The 24,011-nt window shown below is 39.1% G+C and overlaps 1 protein-coding gene across 1 annotated transcript in view; it reads left to right on the forward strand.

Moving 5' to 3' along the window:
* The window catches only part of SARNP (SAP domain containing ribonucleoprotein), a 36,772-nt gene extending 15,109 nt beyond the window's left edge, over window positions 1-21,663 (forward strand). Inside the window, exons 5-11 of the mRNA XM_072135037.1 lie at window positions 3,919-3,973; window positions 4,724-4,797; window positions 4,911-4,939; window positions 5,064-5,089; window positions 5,642-5,710; window positions 20,036-20,119; window positions 21,473-21,663. Of these exons, the coding sequence (XP_071991138.1) occupies window positions 3,919-3,973; window positions 4,724-4,797; window positions 4,911-4,939; window positions 5,064-5,089; window positions 5,642-5,710; window positions 20,036-20,119; window positions 21,473-21,514 (379 nt within the window). The 3' untranslated portion in view covers window positions 21,515-21,663. The remainder of the gene's footprint in view (window positions 1-3,918; window positions 3,974-4,723; window positions 4,798-4,910; window positions 4,940-5,063; window positions 5,090-5,641; window positions 5,711-20,035; window positions 20,120-21,472) is intronic.
* The last annotated feature ends 2,348 nt before the right edge of the window (window positions 21,664-24,011 follow it).

Below are 24,011 nucleotides of genomic sequence, written 5' to 3' on the forward strand. Positions count from 1 at the left end.
TGTGACTTGCTCCACAAACGGTACCTTGTTCTTTTCTTTACAAATGTTCAATTTCTGCTTTTTCAGTTTGTATTGCATCCGCAATTCTTCCACTGAGATACCGGAGCGATCTCAAACCACTGAGATAGTGATTGAGGCAGAAGAGTTTAGCCATACACACTGGGCGGGCATATACATCCGGCACCATGGAGAGCAGGAGTGGTGACCCCTCTCCATAGCGATCCATTGTGCACAGCACCATTACACGGGGTAAGATAGGACATATCCCATCTTTCCCCGTGTACTGAGCAGTACGTTGCTGCTGTGTGGCCATTGCTTTCTATGAGGGACGTAAGTACGGCCGCAAGCTTGCAGCCATATATATAAGTCCCCATATGGTCGTGTGAATGTGGCATAACACCGCCGCTTAGCGCTGACATCCCTCTTCTCTTCCAGCCTAGTTCTCACACATGCGCTGTGTCCTACGCTGGCTGCATCCAAATTGTCTTGGATGTGTGGTGAGGGTGATTGTCTTGAAAGGTGAACTTTTGGCCTACTCAGAGGTCTGATAATTCTTTCCACACGGTGCCCAAGCAACTACATTTGCCTTACTCGGGGTGTAGAAACGACCACAATGATTTATCATTATCCAGAGCTAAATTCCAAGTGTTATAGCAAAGGGTCTGAATAAATGTATCCAAAAAAATTTTTAGAATTTGTTTTGGGGTCCATTGGTTTAGTGTCCTAAAGCTGCCTATGGGTTACCAGTCCACACAGAAGTGCTCCCAGCTTCTCCGTGGAAGCTGTAGCATGCAGGTGAAGCCAAGGTTGCTGCCCTGGGTTTATGGGAGAAATGTACATGTTCTAAGGGCACCACTGACAGGGCTAGTTTACATCTACATTAAGTCTTCAGTTATTTTGAGTCAAAGTGCGACAGAACAGGTGCAACTACTTTCTCTGCTGCTTCTAGCTCCCTATAATTTAGGCCATGTTTTTACCTTGTGTACAAATGCGTTTTAAAACGCAGCAAACGGAAAACACAAAGGAAATAACTGAAGACCTAACGAAGACGTAAACAGGCCGCAATATGTCTTGTGACCAAAATACAGTAATAAATTAAAAATTAAAAAAGCCCTTTTATCCTGTGAATATACTTTTTCTGGTAAACGGATAAAGGAAGGTATCATTCCTTCAACAAACATGTATTTAACATTCCATAATCATTGTTGTAATTCTTTTTAAATCCTATTAAATTTTGCTGTTTTTTATGAAAAATATTTTGGGGATAGTCAGAACTTTATTTTTATTCTGTTTAGTTAATATTCTTTATAAACCAGATCACACCAAGTGTGTTTTCCCCATCTCCTCCAGCAGAGGGCAGTATATCCTTACTCTTTATACATGGTAGTTTATATCAACCTGAACTGCTTTTCTCTACATTCAACCTTTTCAGCCCTGCATGTACCAGGTAAGAAGGATAACAGCCGGGATTTCTGGCAGAGCACTTTACTGATATAATCACAATTTTTTGCTTGAAGAATTACAGGTCCTACAGCCCGGTCCATTATTGTCTTAGGATAACTGAATCAAGCATTTATATCCTTATTTTCATTATTTATTATATGAGCTTTACCTAGATAAAACGCAGATGACTAGCAGAGCCATCTTTATAATGTAGACTGCTGGATTACTATTCTCTCTTCTAGCAAATGTTCTTTGTGAACTCTTTAGGTCTCAACATGAACAGATGTGTAACTCTCCTTCTAGGGGCAGGGGTGAATAATCTCTGCCCCAGCTTTCTCATGTACCATTTACTTCCATGGAAAGGTAAAAATACTGCTGCCTTCATGGTTCAAGTTTTGTACAGTGAAAATTCTATGACATGAGTTTCTCATGGACAGTAGTGAACTTCTATGAGATGTACAGTGCAGTTTAAAATCTCTCCTCAGAAATCTGATCCTGATTAGCCAGGTTCACACAACATGTATTGCATCAGATGTCATCTGCTTCAAAATGCAGCCCCAAAACACCAGCTTCTGTTAGTTCTGCACATGAGGGGTGGGGGGGGGGGCAATATCTTACTCTATTTCTCTTTAAAAAAAAACTTGAGGAGCCGTTGTGTGAACCTGTCCTAAAAGGGGTAATGGTATGGAGTGGTTTCACTGTATACCTTAACGGAGTCAGTGTATTCGCTGACTACTAACCAGATCCATTTAATCGGTAGTGGCTTATTCTTGTGTGAAGCCGTTGAAGAAAAGAAAAATTCTGAGAAATGCCATTCACTGAGTAATATTAAGTATTAAAATTATTTAGTTTTTGCACTTTCAAGTTTTAAGCAGCCTGGGGGAGCGTTATGACCTTTAACCTGCAGGGTCGTTCTGATATATTTCTATGCATGACTTGCTGTATACACATCCAGGCTTGTGTCTTGGACATTGTGTCTTTCTAAGGAAAAGAAAAAGACATGGTGGTCTAGATGTAGAATTGTTTGGAGCGGGGATATTGTTCTGTAACCTAATGTTACATTGACTGAACTAGGGGTATAAAGAATATTGCATGTTTACGCCTTTTGATGAGCCCTAAAACGTACAGCAAGTATTGACTTGGGGTGTGTAGAATGGCACGTCCTGTCCCCTGACCCCACTGTGCTTCCTGTGAGAGCTGTTAAACTTTTTACTGCCCCATGGGAAAACCTCTTCCAGGATTTGGGAACAAAAGCCTTGCAGCGTTCCCCCTGAGTGAGCACCTCTGTCTTTATGGGGCCCTTAAGTTCCACACTTTATGGGAGAAAGCTTTTTAAGGACTGACACCACTTAACTTTCTTTCCTTCTAGGAAGTTCCCAGGCTTTAAAGGGAAAAGTGTTCTCGTGCCATGGCCATTGGGACAAGTGTGATTCTTTCATCCCTTGAGTTATTGCCCAGTAAACAGGTTTCCTCTGGGGAACACAATAGGACTTATGAAATCCAGTACATCAGTGAAAGAGTGATTTTCCATGATTATAGCATCAGGGCATAACTTGTCATTTCTAAATGGCAGGTAATATGTGATGGATCGGTACAACAATCCTGCCACCTTTTTTGTTTTCAGGATTAGCGATGATTTTATTTTTAAAGAATGATCCTGTGATAATTCTATCTAGATGCTGATGTCTAATAAGACGACTTCCAACTTCCAATCGGTAGGCCACTACCGATTAAATGGATCTGGTTAGTAGTCAGCGAATACACTGTGACTCCGTTAAGGTATACAGTGAAACCACTCCATAACATTACCCCTTTTAGGACAGGTTCACACAACGGCTTTTTTTAAAGAGAAATAGAGTAAGATATTGACCCCCACCACCCCCCACCCCTCATGTGCAGAACTAACAGAAGTTGGTGTTTTGGGGTTGCATTATGAAGCAGATGACATCTGATGCAATACATGTTGTGTGAACCTGGCTAATCAGGATCAGATTTCTGAGGAGAGATTTTAAACTCCACTGTACATCTCATAGAAGTTCACTACTGTCCATGAGAAACTCATGTCATAGAATTTTCACTGTACAAAACTTGAACCATGAAGGCAGCAGTATTTTTACCTTTCCATGGAAGTAAATGGTACATGAGAAAGCTGGGGCAGAGATTCTTCACCCCTGCCCCTAGAAGGAGAGTTACACATCTGTTCATGTTGGGCTATCCTGACATTTTCATAGCTCTGTTTACTTATTGTTTACAAGGGGCATGCATCAGATAGATTAAATGATCGTGTGTGTGTATACATTTTTTTTTTTACTGGAAATTCAGTGCTTTCGTGTATCTAAACATAAATATTTTCACAGATTCAATTGGGATTCTGCATGTTGTTACAATTTTTTTTAATTTTTTTTTCCTGTGCTAATGTTCATTATTTTTTAAAAATAATTTTATTTAACATTTTACCTTTTTGCTTTCTTTCAGAAAAGAACCCGAGAAGAAAGTGGTGAAAATCACTGGTTCAGTTACAGAGACCGATGTAAGAAATGTTATGTTCTTATTCATACAGGCGGTCCCCTACTTAAGGACACCCGACTTACAGACAACCCATAGTTACAGACGGACCCCTCTGCCCACTGTGACCTCTGGTGAAGCTCTCTGGATGCTTTAAAATAGTCCCAGATTGCAATAATCAGCTTAAAATTGTCTGCAATGAAGTTTTATTGATAATTCTTGGTCCTATTACAGCAAAAAAATTTGAAACTCCAATTGTCACTGGGGCAAAAAAAAAAAAATTGTCGGGAACTACAATGATAAAATATACAGTTTCGACTTACATACAAATTCAATTTAAGAACAAACCTACAGTCCCTATCTTGTATGTAACCCGGGGACTGCCTGTAAATTGTTTCATGGCACAAAATGGAGCTTTGTGGTTTAAGTACACTGTGTAGTGGTTGGCTACGTTACCTCATGTTTTTTGTAATGTAAGTTTTGCGGCAGGATATTAGGTCATTTACTAATAAACATCTATTAAAAGTTCTGTTCTGCTTTCTTGATATTTAAATTGAAGCCTCCAGTGTTTTACCCCAAGAAAGCAGAGCAGAAATTTTTATCAATGAATATTTGTAATTTACCTCCCCCACTTATACACACATTACACAAAACATGAGGAAAAGTGGTCAACCCCTTTATGTAATCCTTAGAAGAATAAAGCAAATAAAAACTTTCCAGAATCTCTAGTTCATTGGCCAATGTATTAACGAACATAATATTGTTTGTACTGTAGAGACTTCAGAAGAGAGCAGAGAGGTTCAGTGTTCCAGCTAGTGCAGACAGTAAGAAGGCGGCCCGTGCCATAAGGTAAGTGGTATTCCCTTGCAGGTTTTTTTTTCTTTTACAGATATAAAGATTGTTTCTGAATAAAGCTTCAGTTTTGTACCACTTTTAATGTTTGTGTTTTATTGTTTTTTAAGGTTTGGCCTACCAGATACTGAACAGAAAGGTAAGTGATTTACCTGGTATTTCAATGACCATGACCATGGGGAACCTGTAAATATTCTTTTGGCAGATGGCTCATGTTAAATTACATTTTTATCTTTACTAACATTATTCATTGTACTTCTTAGGACAGATCACAGCAGAAAAAACCACAGTAAGTGTCTTTAGCCTTTTTTTTTTTTTTAAATATATTTCTGAATTATTAGGCAATCTATAATTAGCCCATGCATTTTATGATCTGTTTGCAATGTATTTTAGAGAATTGCACTGGGATTTCCAACATACCTTATATTTTGGTCCATTATACAGTTTCTGTGAAATTCCCAATTTAATCGTTATGTTAATAATGCAGTTGGTGCATCTGCCACTCTGCTATTCCTGTCTGGGCTATACCCTCTCTGTCCAGATGAGCAGGAGTATTTTTTGTTAGGTGCATGGGGCAACAATGAAAGATAAAGGCAGTGCTAATGGCAGGAATAGTAGTGCTCCGGGTGCAGAGGACACACACCAGGTGCACCAGCTGCTTATTAGCAGATATGTTGCAAATCAAAATGCATTTTTCTCTTAATGTGGATAATTGAACATTCAGTTGAACATTTATTTTCTTTTTTCACCATGCTGTTCATCTGTTGAATACACATAATTCATTCATGTAAATATGATTTTTTTTTTTCTTTGCAATAAGTGAATTTTCTTTTTCTTCTAGGTGAACTTGGATAAGCTGAAAGAGAGGGCTCAAAGATTTGGCGTCAGTGTGTCCCCCGTTACAAAAAAGGTAAGCCTTCTGCACACACCTAAAAGTAGCTGGACAGGTGGAACATTGCTAAACCTTTGAATTGTTTATAATCTTTTCTTCCATTTAGGAATGAATAGTGCAGATGATGATAATATTAATAATATCCTTTATTAAGTAATGCAGCTACTGCTACTTCCTTCTCCTCTAGTGAACAGTGTGTCTGATCAGATCCTATACAAAGAATATAGAAAATTTGAGAAGGCTGTTGATTAACTCTTTACAACCCTAAAGACAATTCCCCCGATGAGTCGGTTAGACCATCCAGGTTCTTTGTGTAAAGAGTTAAAGGAGCCTATTCCTAATTATTTAACTCTCAGCTGTCAGTGGATACAGAACAGAAACCTGATTTACACAAACTGCTTCAGAAAGGCAGAGGAAAAGGTAGGACAGGAACATATCTCTCTAATAAAGTATATGACTGTATAAGTTTACTATATGTATTAGTATATGTTTGCTATTATCGTCTGCACTATTCATCTATATAATGTAAATGCCTTCAAGCGCAAGTACATTAAGTCCTGTGATAATCTAGACTTCAACGCGCAAATAAATGATTTGTGTCGCTCAGTGTAGTCATGTTGAAATAAATGTGAGACTTTAAACGGACTACAGCATCAATAGATAAATCATTTTATTTTCTTCTTCTTCTTGCTGACCACTTTTGTACATGCCTTAGTGCTAAACCGTTTTCTCTTAGCTTATTTTGTTGTACCTACCTTTACTGGAAGAGCAGAGGTCTTGTGACCTGAGGAGGCTATTGAGGCACTTCTTTCTGCTTTACCACTCAAGCACATTATTACACGGACGGAAGGAGAGTCCAGCCTCGGGGCATTTACAACTTAATAGCACCAGGGTACTCGAATTTTATGTAGCATAAAATAACTTCATGTAAACCTGTTATATGCTTTGTTTCTTTAGTGACAGGTTTCTTTTTTATTTAATCAAACAGTCCTTAGCTGTGAGCAATCCCCTGTGATGTGTGTGTATATGTGACCCTCCCAGGTGTGCGCTCATCTGTCACGTATTCATCCCATCGCCAACTCAAACAATTGCACCTCAAGCAAAGTAAACTTCGCACTAAAGTGTGACCCTGCAATAAGCTGCATTTATGAGGGTCCTTAACTTCTTTTGTCCGGCAGTGTGCATGGTATATTCACACCTCCCTGTTGGAAAGGTTATTGCTGCTTTTTAATAAATGTAGGGAACCCTTCCCCCCTCTTATTTATGACTTTTTAGGTCCTTTTCCTATTTAGTTCTAACTTTGAGTATTTTTAACAGTCTTTTGGTGGCAGGGATATATAGATTATAAAATATATATATAATATATAACTCTAGCTCTCTCTACACACACAATACATGTTGACAAAGGCCTAACCATTGCACCGCACTTTCAAGATTTGCAACCCAAAACGTGATAGCAGCATCGCTATGGGACGTGTCGCATGTGGATGTGTCTATTTAATTGTGTTGTTTTGTTTAGTTTTTTTAAAGAAATTTATAAAATAGTACACTTGTAATTTTTGGACATGAAGCGAGGAAATTATCACCAACGCTAAAGTTTTAAAATGTCTACTAACACACGCAATTTGTGGTTCGGGCAGTCGGACCATCAAACTTGATTACAGACCTGATCGTTACTGATCATTGCAGCCTGGGACTAAAGTAAAGCACCCAGAGAGCTTCACCAGAGGTCACCATGGCCTGAGAGGTCTGTCTGTAACTGGGGTTTGGGGTGTGCTTAAGTAGGGAACCACCTGCACCTGCTCTTAGTTGAGATTCCTGTCATATAGACATCAGGGATGTTTGAGCAGTCCCACTTGTTGTGATGGGCAATGACCTTGCCATTACTCTATTCTTCCATAGATTTATTCGGAGAAAGGTAGTAAATATGTTGCCAATTTCTCTTGAGATCTTATTATAATATGAATTTAACACCATAGTTGCTTATTGTAATATAAAAGTTTTGTTCTTGCGCCTTTCCTAAATTTAAGAAATTGCGCATTAAAGGATGTGTAATGTTATGTAAAGCGGTGTGCCCCAGTAGTGTCTACTGTAATAATAACCATTTTGAGGGCGGTGTTTGTTTTTTCCTTATCAGAGCAGTCCCTCGCTACATACCTAGAAATCTGGTTTCGAGCAGCCCTTTTTAACCTGAAAAGCTCTCACCTCTTCACCCCTCCGTCTCTCCCCCTTTCTAAATCTTCTTAATGAGGGCATATTTTACATGTAGTCCCTGCGGAATTGTGGTCACTCATTGCGGAAGATTAGCTGCCCCAAGCTGGCAGGCAAAATATTTGATGACGTTTTTTTGTGGCAGGCAAGAAGCAGAGGTCAGTAGTCCTGCGGGGATAATGTGTGTGTACAAAATATCTACAGAAGCAGGTGGGGGATAGAGAAGAATGGGTATGATTGTTTCAGGTTCACATCGTGCTGCATTCTCATTTTTATGATTATTTTTTTTACCTGCTTTATTTCTGTAGCACTAGGAAATTAAGATTTTCAGATCTGTAGTGAGTTACTCCATCCCACCTAGATAATAATTCTTACATCCAGGTGTTGGGAATATTACAATACTGCATTATATTCTTATAATGGCCAAAAGCCTTGTATTCCCCACTGTAATTCCTAGATGCTGAGAAAAATGGTATGTCATTCATTTTGTTCTTGATTGAGTTTGAGGTATGAATTTCATAAGTTTATATGAATTCTAAAAGCTTTTGACATTGGTCAGTTGTCGTCCTTCATCCTTTTCATTTATGTTGTTGGGAAAGTTAACATTTTGATATACATTGCCTTTTTTTTTTGTCTCCCCTCCCCCCACTCCAGTCAATGAAGAATGCATTTTATCTCATGAAATAAGTATTTGATACAATAGAAAAACAAAAAAACTGAATAATTGGTACAGACACCTTTGGTTTCCATTAGAGGTCAGATGTTCTTGACCAAGTCTTCGCACAATGTAGCAGAGATTTTGGCCCACTTCTCCAGATTTAAGTTTTTTGGGTTGTCGATTTTTGGAGGCTGGTTAGGCCCCTCCATGACCTTCAGTAGTTTCATACCGGAGCTGCTCCTTAGTTGCCCTGGCCTTGTGTTTCAGGTTACTGTCATCCTGGGAGACCCAGCCAAAACCCACCTTCATTGTTTTTACTGAGAGAGGTTATTGGCCAAAATCTTGCAATACATAGACCCATCTATCCCATCCATCCATCCTCCCTTCAATATGTTACTTATCCTGTCTCCTTTGCAGCAAAGTACCAACCCAAATTTTTATGTTTACACCCTCTTGGTTCACTGTTGAGACTGTGTTCTTCCTCCAAACATAGCAAATGTCTATTTTGGTCTCATTTAACATGACCTTCTCCTATGCCTCCTCTAAACTATACGTATGGTCTGTGACAAACTTCAAAAGGGCATGGACACTTGCTGGCATGAGTAGGGGGAACTTGCAAACCTTGCAGGATTTTAATCCATTACTGAGTACCGTGTAACTAATGGAAATCTTTGAGACTGTGGTCCCGGCTCATGTAATGTCATTGATCAGTTCCTACCATGTAGTGGGCTTATTCCAAAATCATCCTTACCCCATGAAGTGAGATGTTGTCTGTATTCCCAAACCAAGGAAGGTTTACCATCATGTTGTCATAAAATACTGATCATCTCCCCTGTATGTCCATTAAAAGGTTGTTACATCTTGGGTATTAATAACTTACAGTATCCTGCCCCAGGTCAATAAGCATTATGAAACTACTTAAATGGGTTTTACCAAGTTTGCTTGTTATCCCTTAGTCACTGGATAGAGGATAACAAGCTGAAAAGTGAGGGTCTGACTCGTGCAACCCACACTTTTCAGTAGGATGTGACTGTGGCACCGTTCTCACTAATGGTGGAGTGGCAGGTTTAGCATACACCCTGCCTCTATTCAATAGTAGGTGAGCGCTCTGCTTGGCAATTTCAAACACTCATATTATAAAGTGGAATGGCAGGACACATGCTTGACCTACTGATGCATCACTCAGTGACATGACTCCTGTTATCCAGATTGCAAGTGGGCCATTCTTGTGTTTTGTGGGGTCCCAGCCATTAAACCCCAGTTGATCAGATAGTTGTCCCCAATCCTGTCTTGTCACTCAAAAATTACTTGGTGGCATTGGGAATAATAGTTTAAATACATTTAAATACGTTTTAAAGGGCATTGAATCCACAATTGCTAAAACCAAACATCATGGAGGTCCCTTTGTGTTCCCCACTGACCTACTTTTCTAGACCCCAGAAGGATGGTGATGTAGTTATGGGATCTGTTCTCTCCATAGGATTGCTATACTTGGATGAGGAGAGAATCTTCGTTCCATGGAGTAAGGGGGGATGTCGGCGAGGTGGACAATGTTAATACCACAAGGGCTAGTTTAACGATGGTATAAATGTTATTGTTCTGAAATGGCTCGCTTAGCTGTTCAGGAGTCATTGCATTTACAGTCTTACAATTACAGCCGGCCCATAATAGTGATATGGGCCTCAGTGAAAATGAGCTTGACACCCCTGGTGTGTAGAGGCGACCTTCAAATCAATCACTGAGGTTTTGTTTAGCTAACCCAGTCCCTATGTTCCAGATCTATTTTGATTGAACATGTTAAATGCAGTTCTCCTGATTCAAAGGGTTAAATTCAATTGGTTCGTGCTTCTTTTTTTTGTTGTTGTTTAAACTTTTACCCCAAATTCTAGGAATGGGGAGACTGGCCTTATTCTATAAGGTCACCTGGTTCTGCTTTATCTGTTCCTGCTGTGAGACAAAACTTGCCATTGTGGCTGGCACACATACATCTTATCTCATCAACCTCCTCCCTCTATTCTGGTTCAATGAGCGTTTTGATGAGCCATTCAGCCTATTCTCCAGCCACCAACCCCGCTTGTCAGCGCATAGTGTTGTAAATAAAACATAGAGGTGCACGGCGTTACATGTAGCCAGCCATTTACTTTCACCACCATGGAAACCGTCCAAAGCTTGCTTCCTATAAAGCTACTCTCCCCCCAAAGATCAGTCATTGCTGTCATCTAGTGACATGTGTCCAGCATATGCCGTGCAGTATGTAGAACAATGCCTTGCAGGAGCAGTCATGCACGCTGCATATCAAATGGAGAGGGCAACTAAGGTGAACGGTGCCACCTCTGCCATCAGTGCCTGTATCGCCCCCCAGCTACACTTTTACTCTGCTACAATTCACAGGTTATTTTCTGTGGGACAATATTCATTACCGTATATTAAAAAAAAAGGTGTCCTGGATCTTCAGGAAACCGTGAATTTGTTACTATAATTTTTCCTTTTCCGTAACTAATTTGGGCACATTGCTTGTGCTTTAAGGTAACATAAGGTCCATAGGTGTTTGTAAAACCACGTAACTGCAGCATGTATACAGTAACTCTGTTACTAAAGTTTCCCTGTCACCATATTCACATTCTAACACTGGTATCTTGTCCTCACAATTACTAAAAGCTAAACCTGGAGGCTTTTCTTAAAGTACAGTGCTTGTTGTAGTCATAATATTGTGTCATTGGTTTTCATAATTGATATCTGTTGGGGGTAAGTGCTCTTACCAGTCCTGTTGGGGTGAAAGTAATTTATATAAATGCTAATTTCGTGCCCCACCCAACCCTGGCACATATCTTTCGGTCGACTAGACATCTCTGCGTCTCTAATCGCTGGGTCTAATGTGGCTTTCAAATGGCTCTCAGTCCACGCTCCGTTGCCTCTTTTCTCCTCCACGCAGAAGCCTAATTCAGGATACGTGTCCCCTCCCTTCTACACCCTTGCTTCTTAAACGTTCAGTAAAGCTTTCTCTGTATTACAAGCAAACTATGCTTTTGTTACTTTAAATTAATTGCTTGTCACTATATGTTGCTCTTGACATATTCCACTATAAATCTCCATTGAAAAAGTAAGGTTTTTCTTTTTTTTTGCCATGAATTGGACGTGCATGTTCTGCTTTCTTATGGACATTTAAGGAGAAGTTATTGTGTTCATTATGTCCTGTCAAAATGACATCTTAACTACACGATTCTCACTTCTCATTTCCATTCTATATATTCTTTATAGACTCTTCTGTGTCTTTCATATTGCACTCTAAAATGTTTAATTACTTTTGTCAGGTAATGGTTTATTGGGTATCCAGCAAAAGAATTGCATTATTTGGCTGTGCGATAGCTGACTATAGGTCTATTAGTATAAGCACTATTTATGATGGAGGGTTGGGGGTGTGTCATAGTTTTCAAGAATTGCTTCTATTCTATCAGGTATTTACATCTATTAGTGTGTTTTTTTTTTTTTGTTTTTTTTTTCCCCCTACTCAACCTTTTTTGGAAGGTCATATGTAAAATCCGCTTTTACTAGCTGAAGAAGTACTATGTAGTGTTTGCTGCAGACAGCCATGGGATTGCTGGTTGTCATAGGCGTAGAGCAGAGCTGTTTGGTATACATATAACTTTCCAAGAGCCCCATTTCTAAAGTATCAATGCCCCCCCTTGATTCTTTGTTAGGCGTTAACATCCTGTGATCAGCAGGTGCTGTTCCTGTTCCATTATGAAATGGCAGTCCGCATCTATTTTTACATTAATAATGGGACTGTAACGGAAGGTAATCTTCCATATGTTCGATTTAATGGGGCACAGTAGGTGAATGTAAAACCTTTTGTTCACACTCTGGTTTTTTATTATTATTATTATTATTATTATTATTATTATTATTATTATTATTATTATTATTATTCTTTTATATATTACCACCAAATAAAGAAAACAACATTTCCCAATCTTTAAAGAGAAATCTTCCATTAGAATTCATCATGATAAACCAGGGACACTTACTCATAGATACGGGCACCGTGACACTGATAATCTTATCAGATTTATTATCCATAGCCTCCTTCCTTCAAAAATACTCTTAAAAATTATTCTAATGAACCAGAAGGGCTCTTTGTAGAAACACATCTCTGCCTGCTGTAATCTCATCATATCATGTAGTTTTAGCACACTGTAGGAGGGGGAAGTTCTACTGCTGCTGAGGGAGGAGGGAAAGGGCAACTGCGCAGTGTAACAGCATGTGAAGCTACAGCACTAAAGGGCTCTGGTAACACACTTCCAGGAACTCTGTCTCATTAGGATAATTTTAAAAGTTAATTTTGAAAGGATGGAGGCCATGGATAAGAAATATTAGAAGATTACCACAGTCATGGTGCTTGGATCTATGAGTAAGTGTCCCTGGTTTATCATGCTGTATTTCTTTTAAATGTCTTCGTTGTCATAAAAGCCTAATGCCAGGCCTCTGTATAAAATCCAGTTGAGGGAATATCCTGTTCTGTAGCTCTCTGGTACTAGCTTACCTTTTATGGAGCTTGGCTTTATTTCTGTGCCAGTATCTATTCATTAAACAAGAATGTGCCTGGAAATTATTGCTAAAACCCCCATTGATATTTGTTTCTAGTTTTTGTGATGGGGAAACTGAAGAGTTTCCTTAATTTTATTTTTTCATAAACATGTTTTTGCTGAGGATGTTTATCTGCGAGATTTTTCTGAGCAGGTAATTGTTTCTCCATAATACGGATCCCTCCTGTTTAAGAACTCATTTCTGTAAATGATGTGATGAGAAGCCTTTAATCCTCACCATAATGTTCTTGTGTTATATAATAAGTTAGTGGAGAATTAATGTGGGGTTCTCATCTCATGAAGCAATGCATCTCTGTTACATGTCGGATAAGATAATTTCATCAGAATTTTTTTTGAGAAGTGAAATAATTTGTAGGTAATAACCATTTATCATGTACATATATGTGAATGTTTTGCCTATGAATTATTTCCCTTTTCAACTCTAAATTATCTTATCCAACATATAACGTGTATACATTTCTTCTGTAGAGAAGATTTTCACACTGTTGGGTATGTATACATATGTCTCCTCTCATTTGACCAGCTCTACATGTTCTTACTCTGTGTATAAACTGCACTGTAAACAAACACATGCACATAAGTATAAAACAATGCTTAATTAATTAATGTACACTCAAAATATGATTTCTCCCCAAAGGGGACATAAAAAGAAGGCAGACACAGAGACAACAAACAGACTAAAAGACAATATACTAATGGTTATCCCTAGCACTACAAGGCTACTGTGTTAGGGTATGGACTGTAAAGATTCCCAACCAGCCTACATGGGCAGCAGCAGAAAGTCCCACAATAGGGTACATAATAAATAAGTGGAAACCCAAATAAGGGATGACATTAACCACATTAAACAATAAAGAGATAACCTGTCAGTAATACAGACCATGTACATGTGCAAAATGCATTGTTTTATACTCATGTGCATGTGTTTGGTTACAGTTTTGTTTATACACTGAGTAGCTGCTGTTGTAAGTTGGTGGTGACTGGCAGTGGCCCCTTATCCAGTTTCACCCCAAAAAAGCTTTTTGGGTATAATTAACCCCTCTACATGTTGTATATTGTGTAGAGGCTGGTGCTAAGCTCAGGGACATGTATAATTTTCTGTGTTTTAATTCAGGACTTTTATGCACTAAATTGCTTAACTTTTACTAGTTATCCGGGATGGAGAGCATGTGAGTTCTGCTTACTATGCCGACACAGAACATGCTATGCAGAAAAAGGTTTTGCTTCCTGTGTGTGGTTTTTCTTTAGTGTTTTAATTATCTATATTTTTTAAAGCCATTTTTAACAGATTTATTCCACCCCCTTCCTCCCCTCCCCATGCTATGCCATCCTTACATGGTGACCTTATAGAGACACTTATAAGGAGTTGTCCCAATATTCTCAGCACTCTTATTAGTGAATCTGACCACTGGGAAAGCCACCAATCATAAAAACAGACCCCTGCAGGTCACAAGGACGGTGATCACTTTCCCACTAATCGAATGAAGTGGGAGGTGGAATATATTGTGTTCGTCAACATCCAGCACTACGAGTGAATGGAGTGATATGATGCATGCTGTTTCATTCAGTTGGTGAGAACATGATCCACGTGCTTGTGAACTGCTCGAGAGGCCATGCCATGGACATCTGGAGACAAGAAAACCCAAATAAAGTACTTTCCTTTATTTTGCAAAGTGCAGAAAAATAATAATTGTTGCTTTTCTTGTGCATTCTCATGGACTTTTTCCGCATTTTCTGAAGTCTATGGGCAAGTGAAAATCTGCATAAAATCCATATCATTGTGCAATTTTCATGTGGAATTCCCTCAGCCTAGTGGGATGAGGAAAAATATACATTGAGAAAATCTGCATTAAAAAAAAACCACAGCTCTAAACAGACAATCTGCAACCTGTGCAGATCGCTTAACAGGCCAAGAACTTCTGAGAAGCCACGCTTATCTAGCGTATCATGCCTCAAGCTAAATGTGAAAGAAGACATAAGGATAAAGCATGGCGACTGGGCAAAAGAACATTTTATTACTGAATGTGTCACTGAGAGCAGTATGAACTAGTATATTTTCTAATATAGACAAGGGGGCATGTAAGGGGCAACTGCAATAAACTGAATTGGTGCATAGCGCAATAAAATGGACCCAAGGCTTATTACAGCTTGTATGAAGCTTGATAGCCAATATCTAATCCTTATATTACTGTGGTATCCAACGAATATCACTAATGAAGCCAATGGCTTTATTGATGTGAATAAAAGTTTCAACAGACATGTAACAAATAGAAACAACAGTTGCACCACTGAAATTTGCAAGAAGCAGTAATTTTGTCCGGTGGAAGTTCCTTGGTGGGATGATCTGGTGTTTCTTTCTACCTAGTGTAGATCATTATGTACAACAACCAGTAATGTTCCCTGTGATGCCCAGCTATTTGATGTGTTCACTGTTGTCCATGGTGCTGAACACAGAACTGAATCCTTGTCCTTCTCAACAAGCAGAAGTTGATGACTTTGAACCACCAGAGACATTGCAAATGGACTTGCTTATGTACTGAGCCCTCTTCGTGCACTCTGGGTATTTGCATTATGTAGCAAATGCCCAACACTAACACAAACAATATGTGCTGGCAACACAGCCCCAGGCTATCTTGGCCCCCCTGGGTTGTCATTGTGGAGGGAGGACATCTGAAGGATCCATTACAATGAGAGCCATCCCTGTGCATTGCCACATCTGTAGCAATCTGCTGGCATCAGACTTGCATTTGGGAAAATTGCTTTTTTTTTTTTAAACTGGAAATCCTGGAGAGGGCTGAGTGTGTGTGTAAGTGTAAACACAGCAATCTTGATGAGTCTAATCTGACCGCAGTGAGAGTTCCCTAATTCGACAAGACTCATGGTTGGTGGTGCAGAGGTACTGACTTTGTATACACCTGGGCTGAGGAAGGAAACAGGGATTTGAATCTTTGCCATTTTTGGCCGCGATGTATCCATACCCTGTCGAGAAGGTCCAGGAGATGATTCAGCTGTTGGCCTGTAACTAATGGAAGTAAACCTCTGGTACAACACTTTAAATCTTCTCTTTTTCATAACATTACAGAGATTAAGTATAACTAAATTTGCATTACTGAATATTATGATGGTAGAATGAAATGTCTTAAAAAATAACTGTGACCTCTGCAGTGGTGACACGAATCGGAAATGATCATGTTCTAATAATAATAATTATTTATAATCTTTTCTGTGTATCGCAACATCATATTCTGCAGAGCTTTATGTATCATGGGGGACATATACAAACAAGATATTACAGAGTAGTAATATGGTAAGATGAAACAGTAGGAGTGAGATCCCTGCTTGCAATCTAATGAGTGGAAGGCATTTCAGACAGTTCTTTGTGGAAACAGCCCTCATAAAGCACCTCTACCATAAGATTGGCTGGTGGTAGACTAGTCCTACTTGCATGCCCCTTAGAAGTACTTCTGCTAGGAACTTATTTTTAGTATAATCCAGAAAAATTGTATAGCACTCAAGTGCTCCAAAACGACACAACTACAAACATCACAAAGAAATGGAGTGGTGACATCACAAAGAAATGGTCGTTTTGGAGCACTTGAGTTCTATATTTTAACTATTTCACATTAAAAGCTAAGTTTTATATTGATTCACCTGTGCTATAAAATTATTCTAAATTTACTAGATGTAAATTTCCAGTCTTGATACAAGACGCGGAACTATCTCTATGCTTTGGTAAATATAATCCAAAGAAAAGCAAGATTATGCAGAAAAAGTTTTAAAAATAATGCAAATTGATCAGACGTGCTCCGGTTTATGTCAACTGAACACCTTGGTTTAAAATGTATTCCCTTGCCCTTCGACAAATGAGGGGGAGTGAATTAGTTATAGGACGAGGCTCTCGGGTTATGTAAGTCTGTGTGCTTCAGACTAATTTTCCTAATTTTAACTTTTTCTGTGGAACCGTGCCGTTCCAGATTATAATTAAGAACGTTTCTAGCAGAATAATCTGATGGTAAAGGTCCTTTCAGGGTTTTGGATTTGTTTTTAGGCGCTCTTCTGATTATTACTACTTTCCGTATATAATGCTGGGTGCAACACATTAAGAACGTGTGCCAGAAATCCTGAATATGTCGCTTCCCCGCACTAGCCTGACTGAGATCACCTACTTTTTTGAGGTGCACCTTTTAACATTGGGTGTGCAACACAATTTGCATGTTAATTACGGCCCTAGGTCCATGCGACACAATTGCGGCGCAGACACTTCTTAAATACCTGTGCAAGCAGTTTACACCTGGAAGAATGTGCAAAGCCCTTAGTAAATGTGCCCCAGTGTGCGAAACATTATGCAACTGCTCCAAAATTCTATTAGCATTTTATGGCGTAAGCTAGACCAAGTAATAAATCTGTAATGTATAATGTAATATAAGCCTGTGGAGTCATACTTTAGACCTATCATTCCGCATCAGAACACAGTGATAAACCCGTTGCCGAAGTTTTTAATTTATTTTTTTTTTTTAACTAAAGAATGTTCTAGACAGGGTTTTAGCTTTTGCGTAGATAAGCTGCTTCTTCACCTTACAATCCAATCATAAAAGCTCCTCCGTTTCTAGTAACAGAATAATTTAGTATGATGTGTCTCGTCTCCTGTACACACTTCACATGAAACCATCCACAGCTAGGTTAGAGGCATTCATTCCAGCTGTGTATAACAAAATCTAAATTATTCATCGTTTTCAATCTTGTGTATGTTAACTAACTTATAGCATGCATTTTCTATTTTTACTGTGAAACATGATTCAAATTATGGTGCATTTTCTGCTTTTCTGCTTTGCCATATCCACTTTATTACTTTTCTAAGCAATTAAAGGGTGTTCTTGAGCAAACCTGTACCAAACAGGAAAAGAAAACCTATATTCAAATGAAGATGGATGAAACCCACCAGAGGCATAGAGGGCATAGAAGGCACTAAAAAGAATAAGCCATCTGATGCTTCAGAAAGGAAGGTCACTATCCCCAGCAGCTGCATGGTACCTATGGGTGCACTTGAGCATGGCCTGGGGCAGAAACGGGCATAGGGAGGAGTATCAGGGGGGAGAGGTTTGATAAATGCCTGGCCTGCTGGCTTTTGGTTAGGGGTAATTTGGCTCAGATGGGCTCCAGCACCACATGAATCAAAAGCTGTCAGTGTAAGGCTAAAGATGGAGTGAGGAGCATTGTAAGTGTGCCTCTTTGTGACCCCAGCTGGCCTAGAGGTCAAGTGGCTTGATAATTCAGAATAGTTGATTTAGTGGCACGTTTAGGAGTGCATGCTGGGAGGTGGGGTGAAGCCTTATAAAACGTGTATTCAAACAGATGAAAAATACAGCGTGTAGATTTATCTGTTAACCCGTTTACTAATAAGATTCATGTGCTTTAAAGCCGGTTAAAAGGTTCACTAATATCAACATAACTGGTTTGTGTTACCCCATGCACTGTTTTCACACAAAGAAATGGATAGTAAATACAATCTGTATGCCAGCAATTTATAAGATTTAGAATATTGCAAATAGATGTCAACCATAATGACACAAAATCTGGTATTATCTTAGTCTGTGTGATAAGGCAGGAAGAGGAGCAAAAACAAAGATGCTGATGTGGAACCCATTCCCTCAGGATCAAATGAATATCTCTTAAAATCTATAGTAATTGCACATTTATTGCATTAAAATTTTATTTTGGTTCAAAAGAAATTCTGCTCAGTTGGAATGTGAAGGTGTGAAGTCCCTTGGACATGGGCTGTGTAAAAATCAGTGTAGAGTTTGCACTTAGTATAAGGTGAGGAATATTTATTAGGTCTGTTTGGGGTAGCTACCCTCAGAGCTTAGACGTATCAACCAATGCACCATCGTCCTGATTTTTGTAAGATTTTAATAATAACAGATACGAAACCGAATGAAGAACATACAGGAACATACAAAAAAAAATCTCCCATAACACGGCTTAGACAGGGGATGAGTAGAGAATTGTTGAGGAAGAATACTTACTGGAAGGATCGGGGTATAAAGTAGCTGGATTGAGAGAAGGGATGGCGTTTTGTGATAATTTTATAAATGTATTGTAGATGCATACAAATCATTTTTGTGCAAACATGTCTCTACAATGAATCGGATGTTGGCAACAAAAAAAGAGTTTTGTGTTTAAAAAAAAATCTTTCAAAAATAAGCTTCCTGTTGAGCGTACTTGTGGAAAACCTTTTTTTTTTTTTTTTTTTTTTAAGTGTGCTGAAAAAATTGCCCTGCCCTTCATGCTATGGCTGCAGCACCAGCAATGATGATGTTGATGAAAGTGTGGGGGACAGCTACAAAGTGATTAGCCGTATTGAATGGAGCTAATAAGCATGCTGACCCCAGGCAGATTTTTCCATCTTTCTGAGCTCTGCTTCTTTCAGAGCTTCTATAGTCTAGTAGAACTGATGGTGAGCAAAAGCCCCTTACATTCTCCTAACATCCCATGGACTAGCATGCAAGGGAGGGTCATTTACGTCCAAAGTTAGAACAAAAGAAAATGTTTGCTACTTTGCTCTGTTTGATTTCTTTTTTTTTTACACTTAAAGGGAACCTGTCCCCACATGAGTCAGAAAAGCTAATTTGCAAACACGTCTGTAATTAAAGTACAGTGCCTCACTGGCAGCTAATTTTAGGTGATACGGGGAGGCCTTTTTGGATGCAAAGCACACACTCCTGTACACGCAACTCTATGGGAACATGAATGTAAAGAAAGGGCTTCCATTTTCCACATTATTTATCTAGCATTAAGAAACTTAAGAGGTGTGAACTGAGCCCTAGCTTGTCTCTAAAATGTTGTCCCGTCCCCCCCCTTTCCATCTTGCAGGGTGAAGATGATGAAAAACTTAAGAAGAGGAAAGAACGTTTTGGCATAGTTACTAGCTCGGCTTCTGTAACTGATGATATAGAGGTAAGCTTTAAATAGGGAGGATTTTATGACTATGTTGTCCAATTTAAAGCCTTTTGTCAACTGGCACATTTCTTAGTGTGAACAGCTTCTGTATCAGATTGTTAGAAATACAATTTCAGTCATTTGAGCACATTTGAAAAAAAGAATAGTGCTACCTGAGATTTTCCACAACGGATTACACATAACAGTAGACCCGTAAAAGTGGCTCCAACTAGCACTGGCTGCATCCTGCACGTCAACTGTAATAAGAATCTGATTGGAGACTTGAGGAAAACTTGTACAAAAAAATAGAGCTTTTTTTTTAGTGTGCCATTTTATTTTTTTTAAAGTTTTTCACAAATCGGTAGTGCAGTTGCTATTGGGCGAAATATCAGATTATGTAAGGATTTAAAGTGAACCTGTCAGAGACAGGTACTTGTTACAACACTAAACCATCATAAACATCTCCTCTGTCCAGGCCCATAATGAAAGACCAAACTCTTCTACTTCCCTTGGGTCACAGCTCGGGATAGTCCTGTAGTAAAGATGACATGGCACACCTCATGTAATATATAGCTGTCATTGCGCTGCTTAGCTTCTGGTAGCACACAGACGCAAAAAACATTGTCTATTGGATTAACTAAGATACTTTTTACATAAAGTATAACTTTCAGGAAGCCTAATGTCAGGGTGTTGGATAATGACCGAACCAGTATATCTATTTGTGCCTGATATAAAGGGGCTTCATTACATGGATACTTGGAAACAAGGATTTACTTATCCCACCCTGGACCTTAAACCTCAAAATGCCTCTAAGTTGCCTTTTAATGGCAAATTCTCCTGAAGGAAGTTGGTTTCTTCCCTGACCTGCATCTCTACCTGCACATTTACCTGTTAGACTGTAGATTTTCATGTGCGGAGCTGCACAGCTGCAAGAAGAGTGTGTTGGTAATGCATCTCCGGTATTGGCTTGTAAAACTTTGGAATGTGGGGTCAAATATGCACATTTGATGGCTCCTGGTAACCTTACACAAAAATGTGAGGGCTTCTGTCAGAAGTGTGAACTCTGTGCCACAGAGACCATGTGCCTCCTAACAGCCTCAGGTGGGGGGGAAGGCTGGCCAATTAGCCCCTATCGTAGGTCAAAGGGCATCGTAGTTGGAGCTGCTAAAGGCGGGGGATGTGAGAACAGGAAGCTGTATCCATAAAGCGCTGTATGCCAGCTGTGTAATGCCTCGTAGAATTTCTTAACTGCTGCTTACAAATTCCCTGTGAGCATTAATGAAGAGGATGACAATTCCACCTAATGTACAGATCCAAGATAACAGCTAGATGGAACAGTTTCACATTATTTCTTTTTACTTTTCATTCCAGGCTAAAAAGAGGAAAAGAGCAGAGCGATTTGGCATAAACTAGCACACCATCTACAGCCTACAGAGTTTTGTTTCCTTTGGGCATCTCGGAAAGTACTGTAAAGAGACTTTTTTTGTTTGCTTAAACTTTTTTTTTTTTTTAAACGGGGGGGACTGGAAAGTTTAATAAACAAAAGATAAGATGTTTCCTAATTTGTTGTGTTTCTTTGAGAAGATATGTAATATTATGATGTTTATACCTAAAATATATATGGATAGAGGCCAGTATAATGAAACCCTTTTTTACCAGAGCAATCCCTCTTGAGAACTGTTCATTTTTAGCTTAAATTTACATTGTACTTTGGCTGTTCAATGTCGGTAGAGTGTTTTAGGTACTTTGCTGTTCCTTCTTTGAGTATATGATGGAATTCGAGAGGAGGATGTTAACAATGCTTTTCTATTTCGGTGTTGGAAGTAGGCTGGCACTAATTACAAATGGACTTTTTATACATCTGGGAATTCATTACTTTACAACACTGACCTCATTCAAGCTTTTTATCCCGCATTCTTCCCCTTTATCCACACACACCCCTAGGCTTAATGCTGAATGCTTTATTGCTTCAACTCCTGTTTGTCACAACTACAGGTTTCATTCTCCTGATGTGAAGGCATTTTCTAACTAAAATAATGGAACCTATAAGTTAGGATATCAATCAATTTAGCAATTCATTTTCTCATGGAAATTGCAAGTATTTCTTCATTGTAAGTTTTTTCTTTTAACCTTTTGGTAAATAAAAAAAACAACCAAGAAAGTACCATAAAAGTTTAAATGTAAAATAAGTTACCGGAATCACAGACAAGAACCAAATGGAACGAAAGGCTTGGTCATTTTTATTTTGTTAACATATAACCACTATTATACCAGACATAAACACAAGGCACTAAGGCAACAAACCAATGCCAATACTGTGTGTACAAGGGTGGCACCTGGCATCTTCCATTGCTGTCTCCTAAGTCGAGCACACCTTGTGGTATGACTATATAAAAATGTGCAGGCCCATGTGGTCAGTGAATGCAAGACCGTCCTGTATTCTGGAGCAGCAGAATGACCAAAGCCTGTAAAATATGCAGGAATTGGATACTAAAAAGATTTGGCCATCTGTTCTGTTGGGAACCATCAGGGTTGTGTTAAATGATAAATCTATCAATCATCTCCGATTAGCTCCAGGGTAAGAACATACCTCTTCCTTCGCATCGGAGAGAATTTTATGTGGTGCCAACATAAATATGCATAGACATCAAAAAGTTCACCAACAACATTTCCATGTACTGTTGTGCTGCATCAGTGTTGAGGAGTTGATTTTGCTTTGTAGCTTGTGCACAGTGTTATAAAGTGCCTGTAGGCACACAAAGGCTGAGCTCTACTAATCGCCAAGCTGAGATAGATGGTTAGTGCCATGTAACCAACCTAGTGGCCAAATAGGCAAAGCATATTGTAGTCCCATATATTTAGTAAATCCTTGCCTACATCAAGAAATACCAGACCGCTTGCCCAGGTGGGTAAAGCAAAGATAGAATTATAGGATATTATCTCAGCATGTTCCTTGCACCCTCCCTTTTTATTTTTCTCTTCAAATGTTGGGAAAGATATATCATGAGGTGAGTGTCCAGTGATTGATGGATCTCTCATTCTCGACACCCACACCAATCGAAAATTGCTAATTTTCCCTTTACCACATCAGCGCCACTTTGAGAGGGTCAGGTCCCAGTATTCACAACCACCCACGCATGTAGCAGCCACTGTCACTGAAGGAGCTACTGTGCATGCATAGTGTTAGAAAGAAGCCGATGGCAAGTATCAGAGGGTTGAAGATCCACAAGGAGGTGGGACAGCAGATGCTACTTGGGTGTGGAGTAGCCTTTGGCTCCACAACCCAGAGAGGCTATTACACGCCGCAATAGCCTCTGATGAAAATTTGCATAATAAGGTACAGTTTAGGGTTGGGCTATATAAAAAGACAAAGAAAGATAATTTAATGCTTAGGAAGATAATAGGAACCTACCATTGAATCTCTATTCCTGCTGGTAGGTTTCCTTTAAAGCAGCAGGTAAAATTCCCCCCTCTTGAATGTTCTCTCCACAGCAGGTACCCATATCTGGATTTTTTTGTTAATGTCATTTATTTATTTTAGCCATTACCTCAGCTAGACAAGTGGAGGAATAGCCCTCCCTTTCCTGTATGGTTCCTACACTAAAGTTATGACTTAATATCCATTTGGAAATGGTTCTTCCTTTTTTCCAGCAACCATAAGAGGTAGAGCAGCAGTTCTGTAAACTTGGCATTAGGAGAGATCAAATTAAATGCATATAAAGACTAACTGTTTTTAGATTGAAACTAATTAGTTAAGACTTCTCCTGCTTAATGTAGCTAGCTGCATCAGGTTAATCATTCAGATAGCATATGCTTCTTCCGGTCTCCATTCCCATTCTAGTCCTGTATTCACAGCTTCCTGGTCCTCTCCTCACATGTTCTTCAAGCACTACTGTATCATCTGAGACAA

The sequence above is a fragment of the Engystomops pustulosus genome, chromosome 2 (genome assembly GCF_040894005.1).
Source record: "Engystomops pustulosus chromosome 2, aEngPut4.maternal, whole genome shotgun sequence".
NCBI lineage: Eukaryota > Metazoa > Chordata > Amphibia > Anura > Leptodactylidae > Engystomops > Engystomops pustulosus.